This window comes from Hemiscyllium ocellatum, chromosome 7 (genome assembly GCF_020745735.1).
Source record: "Hemiscyllium ocellatum isolate sHemOce1 chromosome 7, sHemOce1.pat.X.cur, whole genome shotgun sequence".
NCBI classification, from domain to species: Eukaryota; Metazoa; Chordata; class Chondrichthyes; order Orectolobiformes; family Hemiscylliidae; genus Hemiscyllium; species Hemiscyllium ocellatum.
Window position 1 is genome coordinate 63,753,908 of NC_083407.1, and position 13,021 is coordinate 63,766,928.

Genomic DNA, 13,021 nt, shown 5'->3' on the forward strand with positions numbered 1-13,021 from the left:
CAAAAATCCAGCTGTTCTCAATCTACATTGGATTCATAGTCTTCATTAGACTCTTATATTTTTATTTAATTTAAATTCCACCTTTTGCCATGGTGGGATTCGAATCCAGGTCACCCGAACATCATCTGGGATTCTGGATTAGTAGTCCAGCAATAAAACCACAAATTTAGGAGCAGAGTCCCATTCCTACTACTTAAGCCATATTTTTCATTTGGCCCAAAAAAAGGCTGCTAGTCGATCAATCATAGCTTTCTCAGATATTCTTTTGCGTTCTCCATGTAACCTTTGATCCCCTTACTGATCAAGAACCTATCTGCCTCTGTCTCAATGACCCTTGGCTCTAAAAGCCTTCTACGGAAATGAGTTCCATAGATTCACCACTCTCTGGCTGAAGAAATGCCTCCTCATCTCATTTCTAAAGTGTTGTCCCTTCATTCTGAAACGGAGACTCTGGGTTCTAGTCTTTCCTACTGCGGAAATATCTTCTTCATGCCCACTCTGTGGGCCTCTTATTGTTCTTTAAGTTTGTGTGATCCCCTTCATCCTTCTAGACTCTATCAAATACATGCCTTGAGCTCTCAACTGCTCCCCATATGATGGGCCTTTCTTTTCCGGGATCATTCTTGTGAACCTCCTCTGGACCCTTATGGAACTAGTCACTGGCTGCCATCCTAAAAAAAAATCCCATTATCCCCCCCTCTGCCTTCTGCCACATAGTCAAGGTGATGCAAAGTACTCACTCAGTTCATCTGCCATTTCTTTGGAACCCAATACTACTACTCCAGCCTCATTTTCGAGCAGTCCAATGTCCATCTTTTACATTTTAGATATCTCACAAAAACTCTTAAATGTTCTTTTATATCACTAGCCAGCTTACCCTTGTGTTTGTTGTTCTTCCTCCCTTTATTGCTTTTTTTAGTTGTCCTCTGCTGGTCTTTTAAGGATTTCCAATTGTCATCCTTGTGTATTCCACTGAACCCCCTCCAAGGCCAGCACATTCATCTTTGGATACAGGACCCAATATTCTAAATGCGTTATGACCAGAGCCTTAAACAGCCATATCATAAATCCCTGCTGTCCACACTCCACATGGCTTTCCATCACCTTCACCACATTGTATATTTTTATGCTGACCTTGACTTCCCTTGTTAGCCATGGTTGCCTTATACTCTCTTTAAAATATTTCTTCTTCCTTGGGATGAATTTTTGCTGTGCCTCCTGAATTACCCCCAGAGATTCCTTCCATTGCTGTTCCATTGTCTTCATACTAGGTTCCCCTTCCAATCAACTTTGGCCAGCACATCCCTCATGTCTTTGTAGTTACTTTAATTGTAATACCTTACAGGACTGCTCAGTGGTTAGCACTGCTACCTCACAGCACCAGGGACCCAGGTTTGTTTCCAGCCTCAGGCAACTGTCTGTGTGGAGTTTGCACATTCTCCCCATGGCTGCATGTTTCCTCCATGCGCTCCAGTTTCCTCCCACAATCCAGAGACGTGCAGGTTAGGTGAATTGGCCATGCTAAGTTGGTCATAGTGTTCAGGGATGTGTAGGTTAGGTTAGGTTAAGTGCATTAGTCAGAGGTAAATGTGGAGTAATGGGGAATGGGTTTGAGGGATGCCCTTCAGAGGGTTGGGCCAAAGGGCCTGTTTCCACACTGTAGGGATTCTAAGATGCATCCATTTCAAACTTTCCTCCTCAAACTGCAGAGTGAATTCTATTATATTATGGTCATTGCCCCCTAGGGGTTCTTTCACCTTAAGTTTCCTAATCAAGGCTGCCTCATTACACATCACCAAATGTGGAATTGACTTTCCTAGTGGGCTGTTTCATGGACTGCTCCAAAAAGAATCATCCATGAATTCATATTTTTGAGATCCTCAATCAACCTGGTCTTCCCAGTCTATCTGCATATTGAAGTCACCATACTTACTATAATGGTGCCTTTCTTACATTCCTTTCTGTCTCTTGATTTATTTTCTGCCCCACATCCTGACTACAGCCAGGAGACCTGTACATAATTCCCTTCCGAGTCATTTTTTTCTTTTCGTTTCTTCAATTCTACTTAGACAGATTCCATGCCTTCTGATTGTGTATGGCTTCTTGATATTGATTTAATTTCATTTCTTACTAACTAGGCAATCCTACCCAACTGCCTGTCCTCTCGCCAGGATGCATATCCTTGGATATTTAGTTCCCAGCCAAGAGACAATGGTAATGCCCTTGCTGCTGGGAGAGAAAGCCCTGATACAGAGTGCTAGAGGTTGCTGCAGAGGTCTGTCATAACTTGTCTCAACAAATTTGATTAAAAATATCTACTGTTGATAGTGACTTCAATAATGTATTCAATATTATTTGTCCAAGATCACAAATATTTGTTTAATGTCATGTAATTGGATTTCTTCTATTTTTACAGATAATTAATACATCCTAAATGTCCTCTGGAATTTTCATTTTTTGGAGATAACAGATGTGGATTTTTGATACACAGCAGAAATATTTTGTGGTTACTTTTGGAATTTATAAGAAGATCTGAAAATATACTTTAAGCTTGGAAAAAAAGACATGCTTCCAATAAAAATGCTTCTCTTGAAGCGAACATGCTGTCCTTCAATGAACTTTTATCGCCCATGGGCAATGGGTTGTGATTCCTTACTGGATCAGTTCGGCAACTGCTCCAATGAGGACCAAATATTTGACGTTGTAGGAAAAAATAAAGCCAAGCTTTCAGTGAAACATGTCGGGCATGCAATACATCTACTCTGGCAATTTCAAAAAGAAAGGCCACAAATGTTGAGGACTATAGATTTCGTTAGAAAACATCCACAGTTCATGGTTCTCCGTGTGTTAGCTGAAAACAAGATTGATCTGATGGATGATGAAACATTGGTGGACATGTTATACAATGCACTGAGGTAACTACAGGTACTGAAACCAGTTAAATTCTTAAAAGAGGTTAAAGTGCAATTATTTTACACCATTGTCAACCCTTGTAGCGTTATTTTAATTAATTCAGAGGGAGAGGGCTTTGCTGGCTCAACCAGCATTTATTGCCTGAGTTGCCCTTGAAAAGTGTGGATGTATAAAGTGATCTGGGTTTGTTTGTACATCAGTCAATGAATGTTGACTGGCAGGTGCAGCAAGAAGGCAAAAGCAAGAAGGAAATGTCTTCATTGCATGAGGTTTTAAGTTTAGAATTAGGGATGTCTTCCCGCAGTTTTATTGGGCCTTGGTGAGACCATAACTGGAACATTGCATGCAGTTTTGGTCTTCTAACATACGACATCCTAAATGTCCTCTGGAATTTTCATTTTTTGGAGATAACAGATGTGGATTTTTGATACACAGCAGAAATATTTTGTGGTTACTTTTGGAATTTATAAGAAAATCTGAAAATATACTTTGGCATAAAGGAAGTGCAATGAAGGTTCATGAGGCTGATATTTTGGATGGCAGGACTTCCCTATGAGGAGATATTGGTTTGATTGGCTCTGTTTTATTACAGTTTAGAAGAACAAGGGGATTGAATTGAAGCATGCAAAGCTCTATCAAGCTAGACGGGTTAAATGCAAAAGGAATATTTTCCCTGGTTGGACAATCTAGCAGCAGGCAGGGGTTACTCTTTCAGTATACAGGGACTGAGATGAGGAAAAATGTTCTTCACTTAATTGGTAGCAAATCTGTGGAATTGCCTACCACTGGAATGACAGGGAGTCAGTGAATAGCACCAGCATGGAGTGTCTGTCTAAAATCCCAAGTAACTTTCTGGAAAACATTAGAATCCACAATCTAGCCCTAGACTATCCCTGAGCCATGTCAACCTTTCTTGAACTTGAGTGAAATTAGATGTTTAAGAACATTAAAATATTTCAGAAAGTGGATAACAATCCATTAAATGGTCATGCATACAAGTCTGTTTGTTCCAGACATTTGTTTTAGTTTTAGAGAGAGCCTTAATTCTCTCACATCTGAATCTATTCGTATTCATCATCATAGCTTCAAGTATAATTTAACAATATAATTTGTTGTTTCACTTGAAGGTTGAATGTTGAACCTCATGATTCAATGATACAACAATTTATGATTGAGGCATCAAGACGGATCGAAAGGTAAATGTAGCTACTTTTATTCTCATCATTTATAAGTTTTAATAGTTTTGACAACTGATACAATAAAAATACAAAGAAAAGTACCTCATTATGGAAATGCTGCAGGATTAATAAACCAGATACACTGGGAAGTAATGGCACAAAGTGCAAGTGTGCAACAAAGTACTTAAATGCCTAAAACTTCACCTTTCACTTTAATTAGATGTGACTAAAAATGGAAAGTATTGTGCAGTTTTCTCTTGTTTGATACAATGTCTTATTTTCAGATAACACTTGGTACATAAAGTACATCATGTGTAGAATAAATTTAGTGAATACCACCAACGAAGCATCTGAAATATGTTATTTAAATAGTTAAAAATCACACAACACCAGGTTATAGTCCAACAGGTTTAATTAGAAGCACTAGCTTTCAGAGCACTACTCCTTCAGTGCTCTGAAAGCTAGTGCTTCTAATTAAACCTGTTGGACTATAACCTGGTGTTGTGATTTTTAACTTTGTACGCCCCAATTCAACACGGCATCTCCATCTCATGGCTTATTTAAATGACATACCTATTGTAGTAATAACCATGAACTCCTCACTTTAGTTCCCTGCTTAATGTTTCACTTTAAAGTAAATCATTCTTTAGAGTCTGTTTCTGTAATTTATCTCGCAGTTCTTATTTTTGCACTTTGTCCATTGTCATCACTGTTTGTGGCGATTTTGTGGTGTCAGGAAGTTTTCTACAAACCTCAGAACTTGGGCTGACCAGCTGAGTTTCATTACATCACTCCTACCCTGCATCCATCCCTCCTTGTTGCCATTCATTGGCTTGTTCACTTGCTTATCGCCTCACTCAAATGGTCAAAAGTACTGTTGAATTGCCACTTGACACCTAGGTAGTAGAAATTTAGGAGACTTTTGCTGGGATCAGGTAGTGAATAGAATCACAGTGGAATAGATGGTGTTGAGAGATTTGCCAGGAATTGAGAAGGTTGAGGATCGACTGACTGGAGGCTTGTGGGACTGGAGGGTTGGGAACAGGCACATGGCTGGAATTAGGTTTGGGATTGGGGTTGAGCTTGGGGGAGATATCGGAATAAACTGATGATCAGGTGTTGGAAAGACTCAGTAGGGATAATGGTGAGTCTTGCTGGAAATCAGAAGCCTAACTGCTGTTTATACATCAGTGCATCCCAAACATTTTCCACTGTGACCACATTTCTAGGCTTGGGCCTTCGGTGAGACTTATGACAGTAGAGGTGGGTGAAGCTCCAAAGTACCTGTTTATGACATGAGGCTGGTGACCCTAAAATTTCAGTTTACCACTCCACTTGGGGTCCTGACTCCTTTTTTGGGAAACCCTGTTGGGAAAATTTGATTGACTTCAATTTGATTGGCATTGTTTTGCTTAAGTTTGCATTCTTAAAAAACACAACTAGGATGTTAAATGCAGAATTACTATTGCAAATCTGAGCATGAGGGCGGCACGGTGGCTCAGTGGTTAGCACTGTTGCCTCATAGCACCAGTGACCCAGGTTCGATTCCGGCCTCAGGCGACAGTCTGTGTAGAGTTTGCATGTTTTCCTCGTGTCTCTGTGGGTTTCCTCCAGGTGCTACAGTTTCCTCCCACAATCCAAAGATGTGCAGGTCAGGTGAATTGGCCATGCTAAATTGCCCATAGTATTAGATGCATTAGTCAGAGGGAAATGGGTTTTGATGGGTTGCTCTTCGGAGTGTCAGTGTGGACTTGTTAGGTCGAAGGGCCTGTTTCCACGCTGTCGGGAATCTAATCTATTTTATTATGTTGTTTTCTCTGCTGTCTTCTCTGTTATGGAGATGCAATTAAAATTATATCAATAGTGGTTGCCAAGTTGAGCATGTTAATTTTACTCAATATAGTACGTTATACCTCTTCCTTCAAGCTGTTTTCCTGTCCTTTGGAAACATTCCAATCTGAGGCATGGATAATTGATAGAATCCAAATCAAATTATTAACTATTTTAAAATATACTTTTTATTGAAGAATAGTTTTTAAAATATTACAAATACAAAACCATACAAAGAAAGAACACAAAAAATTTTAAAGCCCTCATGTACAAATGTATAAATATATATAAAACTTATCCCCCAAAACTACTTAACTAAATACATACTAACTAACAACGAACTAATAAATAATATTAATTATAATAACAATACAGCTCAGCAAAACAAAACACTAACTCGAACATATTGAACCAGAGGCAAGTGGACTATGTGGAGAATCTTCAACTGTAAAGCATGGGTCCTGTTGCAAATTGATATCTTTCTAGCGTTTTCCCAAATATCTTTCCATGCCTCGGAGGATACCTCAACGCCTAGCTCTCTCCCCTACACCCTGCAAAGCCAATCAAACTCACCTGAGTAGTCACCCCTAGGTAATGATATAAAGTGCTGGCAGAAAGTGTACTCTTAGCAGTGAGCACCCTCCTCTCTATGTTGGATTTGTAGGGATTACTCAAAAGTGTAGTCTTTTTTCGAATAATATCCATAACTTGAAAGAAAACAAAAGAGATCCCTGCTATATAACTCGTATTTCCCAGCTGAGTGATCAAAAGACATCACTGTATCTCCCTGAAATAAATCACCCATGCAAGATACACCCCCAGCTGCCCAATGTTTGAATCCTGAATCAATCATCCCTAGTTGTAAACTTAGAATTCCCATTATAGGTGTAAGAAAAGATGTTTTGCCAATATTGCCTTCCCTCTGGCAAATTGCCCTCTATGCTTTAACAGTATTGAGAACTGTTGGGTTATGGGAATATTTCTTAATTGTCCTCATTTTGTCCAAGAGTATCAAGCTAGTAAGGGGACACTTTGCCTGAGAGGTTTTGATATGTAACCATATTGAATGAGAGTCCCCTACAAGCCCAATCACTCGCATAAGATAAAAGTGAGCTTAGTTGATAGTGTTTAACGTCTGGGAGAGACACACACAGAGGAAATTACAGTTTAGCTCGTTTAATAAGGGGCTGCTTACGATGCCAAATGGAAGAGCTGGACCAGCCGTTCAGTCTCCTGAATATTTGCTTATCGAAAATCAGGGGGAGCGTTTATATAGGGTACAACAAACAGGGAGAATAATAATAAGAGTTATCCGACCCAACCATGTGACTAGTAGTGCCTCCAAACTTTGAAGGTCCTGTTTGATTTTGTCAAATAATTGACCAAAATTAGCTTTAAACAGCCGATCAAGAACTGGAGTGATGAATATGCTCAAATATACAAAACCCCCCTGTGACCACTTAAATAGGAATTGAGAGTCGTCCTTAAGACATAGCATCTTCGTAAGACCACCCATAGGCATAGCCTCTGATTTTGCAAAATTAATCTTGTACCCTGAAAAGGCACCAAACACACTGATTTCATTTATCAGGTGAGAAACAAACTGCTGAATTTGCAAACAAATTAGGACATTGTCTACGTACAACGAAATCTTATGTAATTTTGACCCCACTTATGGAGCTGATATGTTGGGATCCCTATGAATGGCCTCCAACAACTGTCCAATTACCAATGTAAAAAGCAATGGCGAAAGGGTACAGTCCTGCCGGCTGCCCCTAAAAAATACTAAAATTGCTTGATCGTACCCCATTTGTGATGACCACCACTGTCGAGAACCTTTACCCATCTTATAAAGGCTTCACCCAAGCCAATCCGCTCTACAGTGTAGAAAAAGTACGGCCACTCAACTCTGTCAAATGCTTTCTCTGCATCTAAAGAAATCACCGATCCCTGTATTGACTTGTTGACATGCTTGAATTACATTAAGCAGCCTCCAAAGGATCTGCGGCCCTTTGTGAAGCCCCTTTTGTCCTCTTTAACAATAAAAGGTAACACAGTTTCCAGCTTAACGCAAGAGTCTTAAAGTCAACATTTAAGAGTGAAATGGGCCTGTAAGTCCTCTGGGACCTTCCCTTTTTTTAAGAATAAGTAAAATACAGGCCTTTCTTAGAGATGGCAGGAGACGATCAGGACTGTACGAGTCATTGAACATATTGAGTATCGGGCCTGACCATATGCTTTCCATTCTGAAGCTGCATCATGGCTTCCTGCACATCTTGCTCTGATAAGGGGGCAATGAGCAAAGACTCTTGTTTGGGCATCATGCTCGGAAGCTCCAGATCCTTGAAAAAGGACTCCATCTTGTCCAGCCCCTCTTCAGATTGATTTAATTCAGAGTAAAATCCTTGAAATGCCACTTTAATCTTTTTGGAATCACATGTTAGATTCCCAGCCCCTTCCCTAATCAATGTAATGGCTTGAGAGGCACTTTTTTTTCCTGCCGAGATATACTAGGAACTTGCCTGGTTTGTCACCATGCTCATACAATCTTTATTTTGTGAAGGTAAGCTCCTTTGCTGTCTGCGTGAGCACAGAGTTCACTGCAGACCGCAGCGCCATAATCCTTGGCCAACGAGAGCCTGTCAAAGTAAGCCTTCTCTGCTGCCTTCAACCGTGCTTCAAGGAGACAGTGCTGCTAGCCCTTCTGCCGCTTCCTACTGGCAGAGTAGGAAATGACTAACACCCGGCATAGGCTTTGGCAGTTTCCCAAAGAATGGACGGGCTGCTAACCGAGCCTGAATTAATGTCTAGGAATACCCTAAATTCCTTAGAAGTGTTTCACACATTTATTATCCTTGAGGATAAAGGGATCGATGCGCCAGTGCCTCGGGCCCACTATAGCATCCTTAATCCTAACACTCCAGTGTACCTGTTAGTTATCGGAGATGGTAAAATTACCAATTGTACAAGATACCACCAATCCAGGGTTGCCACGGGAGTCTCAACAAAATTAATGCTGGTGTGACATCTGTGTGGATTGGGAAAAAATGCAAAATCCCTGCCTGTAGGGTGGTGACACCTCCAGGCGTCTGCCAACTCGAAGTCCACACACAGATCCACTAATTGTTTAGTTTGTACAGAGGGTATTGGGGGATCTTTTGAGCAACCTGTCTATCGTGGGATCCATAAGATAATTAAAATCTTCCCTCATGATGATATGCCGAGACTCTAGACTGATCAATTTAGAGAAAGCATCCACCAGAAATTTGAGGGGATGGGCTGAAGGGCAGTAAACATTTAAAACACCATACTCTTCCTTGTTTATCACTGCTTTGAGGATTACAAACCTCCCATGTGTGTCTTTAACACATCTAGTAACTTAAATGAGAGATTCCTCCTCATAAATATAGCCACTCCACGACTTCTGGTAATAAAAGGTGAAAAGTAAAGCCAATCAAACCCATTCTGCTTTAGTTTCAAATACTCCCTATCGTCCAAGTATGTCTCCTGTACTAAAGCAATATCCACCTTTTCACTTCGTAGACTCGAGAATACCTTTTTTCCTCTTAATTGGTGAGTGACTCCCCTTGCTGTTCCAGGTACACCATTTAATCAAGTCATTAGCCATAACCTTCTGCAGCAACATTTAGATTCCAGAGAGGAGGATCTCTAATTACAAATCGCCGAGCTTAGTGTCACAAGATCCATCGAATGTAACAGTAGTGGTTTTACTTTATGTAGTTTTTAACAAATTACAAAGCTATCAAAAACTGTATGCAACAAAATCTAAGAAAATAAATGGATATATAAGGTGCAAATGGTGCTGAATAGGGGAACTTGCCCCCTGCCGAAAGGAAAAGAGAGCCCCAACTGGACTTACTTTTTTTCTAAAGAAAATTAGAGACATATCCAAACAATACTACTATTTGTACACACTAAATTGTACAGATTAAGTGAATTTGTCCACAAAGTCTCTCACCTTCTCCAATGTGTTAAAGAGACGTACAGATCCGTCTAAGGTGATTCGAAGCACTGCCAGATACCTCAAGAGTATTGGATCCCGAGCTCCCTCAGTCTTGTCTTGATGCCATCATAGGATTTTCTTTTCCGAATCACCAACGCTGAGAAGTCCTGGAAGAACATGATTTTAGAGCCCTAGTAAACTAGGGCCTTTGGATCCTTCCCCTGGATTCTGGAAGCTTCCACAATTCTCTCCTTATCTCTATAGTGGTGAAATCGAACCAACATATTCAAGGACATTGGTCCAGACCTGACCTCCGCACCATGACCTGGTGAGCCCTCTCAATCTTCAAGCTTTCCATTCCTCCCTCCAAGTTAAGGAATTTCGGCAATCAGTCCTCGATTAAATTCCACTGGTCACTCACTTTCCTTACCCTCCGGCACACTGACAATCCGAATTTTTTTTCTCCTGCCCCTGTTCTTGAGGTCATCAACATAGTCAAGCAAACTGTGGACCTGCGTCTCCAGAGCCTGGGTTCTTTCCTTGGAGGAATCAGCATCAGCTTCCATTACTGTAACTCTATGTTCTATCTCATCTGTTCTTTTCTCGAGGTCTCCCAGCTCCTGTTCAAGCTTCTGCAGCATGATAGAGATCAGGGCCAGCTTCTCCTCTATCCACTTCCCCAACATTTCATGAGATTTCATGAGTTCCTTTACCAGGACCTTGTAGGAAATAGAGTTTGAGGATCCTGCGGACTGGGCCATGGGGCCAGCCTCTGACATATCTCCTCCCTTCGGCATCCCTGGATGGCAAAAACTGAGGCAGTTTGTTCTCTTAACAGGTTACTGGGACCCCACGATCTTTCCAGATTCCCAGGATGTTGAGGTGGTCTGGGTAGGGTGGATCAGGACATTTTCCTGCTTGCGATGTGGATAGGAGCTCTTCAGCACAATCTTTCTAGATTGCCGCCAACTTGAATTCCCCCCCCCCCCCCCCAAATTATTAATTTGAGTAGGAATAGTGTTGTGACTTTGTGGTTTTCGAATCTGCTGGGATCTTTCTGGAACCTCTGAGTTTTTGGATGGCTGCATCCAGTGAATCCACTATTTCTGCAACCAATTCCTTTATAACCCTAGGATGCCAGTCATCAGGTTCAAGGAACTTGTCTGCCTTTCATTGTGTAAGGTTTTCTGGTGATTTGTTTTAAATTCCTCCCTTATTTCTGACCCTTGATTTTATACTCTTCTTAGGATGCTTTCTGTGTCTTCTCCGAAGACGAATAATAAATACTTGCTCAAAGTCTCTGCCATTTCCTTTGTTAATGTTCCAGTCTGACCTTCTGAAGACCAATGCTTGCTTTAGCTACACTATTTCTTTCAATTTACCTCTGCATCTTTTACTGACTATTTTTATATTTGTTGCTAGTTTTCTGTCATACTCCGCTTTCTACCCTTTTTGGTTTAAGTCATCCTTTACTGGTTTCTAAAACATTCTCAATCTTTTAGTCACTTCCATAAATCTTCATCCAGTTTGATCCTGCTAATTAAAGAAGTTAAGGACAATGCGTGGTGCATCCTTCGAGTAGAATATTTCTTCTTAAATGGAATGTCGGCCTTGGTCCAAATGCAGGTTAAAAAATTGAGCTCCACATATGATATGAGAGTGACTACTTGTGACATCGTAGCAGTAATTGCCAAGATATAGCATTAAAATGCCTGAACAATACTGAAACCAGTGGGAATTGGGGGTGGGAGTACGTGAACTCTTCTCTGGTTGAAATTATACAAGCACAGAGGAAATGCATTGGGTGCGAAGAGGCACAGTACCAGGACCTGACCAGAAGAATTCCTCAGGGTAGTGTCCCAGACACAACTTCTTCAAGAAGCTTTTGTCTGTAAAGTCAGCAGTTATTGAATCAGCCTGTATCCATATGCAGCAAGACCTGTACAATGTCCAAAGCTTATCCACATCTACAAGGCACAAATCCGATCCTTGATGGAACACTTTCCATTTTTTTGTAAAGTGCAGCACTTGCAAAACTCAAGAAGCTCAACACCACCCAGAACCAAGCAGTCTACTTGATTGACACAAAATCCACCATCTTCAACATTCCCTCCTCCAACATCGATGATTAGTGTTTCACTATCTACATGATGCACTGCAGCAACGCAGCAGGCACCTTCAACTGTACCTTCTAAAACTGACCTCTACGACTTGAAGAAAGGAATGCGGATGCTAAAGATCAGAGTCGAAAGTGTAGTGCTGGAAAAGCACAGCAGGTCAGGCAGCATCTGAGGAGCAGGAGAATCAGTGTTTTGGGCATAAGCCCTTCATCAGGAATAAGACTTGTGAGCCAAGGGGTAGAGAGATAAATGGGAGGGGTTGGGGCTGGGGGGAAGGTAGCTGAGATGCAATAGGTAGATGAAGGTGAGAGTGATGATGACAGGTCAGAGAGGAGGATGGAGCAGTTATGTGGAAAGGAAGATGGACAGATCATGAGATTTATTTGGGATTAATGTGGACTTCACCAGTTTCCTCATTTCCCCATCCCCACCTTCTTCCAGATCCAACCTTCTAACTTGGCACCACCCTCATGACCTGTCCTACCTGTCCAACTTCCTTCCCACCTATCTGCTCCACCGTCCTCTCCAACCTATCACCATTACCTCCACCTTCATCTACATATCACACACTCAGCTACCTTCCTGCCACCCCACCCAAGCCTCATTCCTGATGAAGGGCTTTTGCCCGAAACATAGATTCTCCTGCTCCTCAGGTGCTGCCTGACCTGTACTTTTCTAGCACCACACTACTACTTGAAGGACAAGGGCAGCAGATGCCTGGAAGTATCATCTCCTGCAGTTTCTTTCACTGACATTGAGTCAAAATCCTGGAACTACCTAATAGCACTGTGAATGTATTTGTCCCCCAGGGATTGTTCAGAAAGCTAGCTTAGCACTACCTTCTGCAGAGAAATTAGGAATGGCCAATAAATGCTGGGCTAGCCTGCGATATCCACATCCCAATTTAAAATAAAAATATGGTATGGCATATAATTTGTAATGGAGAGCATTGATGCCAAATCTCTATGCTGTGTCCAACAACTTCTCTAAGCCATTTTCCCCAATAGTACCATCAG

General features: G+C 41.2%; 1 protein-coding gene across 3 annotated transcripts in view; it reads left to right on the top strand.

The window, feature by feature from the left end:
* The window catches only part of fastkd1 (FAST kinase domains 1), a 54,166-nt gene that overhangs the window by 8,405 nt on the left and 32,740 nt on the right, over positions 1–13,021 (top strand). For 2 of the 3 annotated variants that reach the window (XM_060827283.1, XM_060827284.1), the window contains exons 2-3: positions 2,417–2,915; positions 4,041–4,109. In XM_060827283.1, coding sequence (XP_060683266.1) covers positions 2,566–2,915; positions 4,041–4,109 — 419 coding nt within the window. In that variant the 5' untranslated portion in view covers positions 2,417–2,565. Of the gene's footprint in view, positions 1–2,416; positions 2,926–4,040; positions 4,110–13,021 lie in introns of those variants that run through there. The other variant, XM_060827285.1, reaches the window with a different exon arrangement.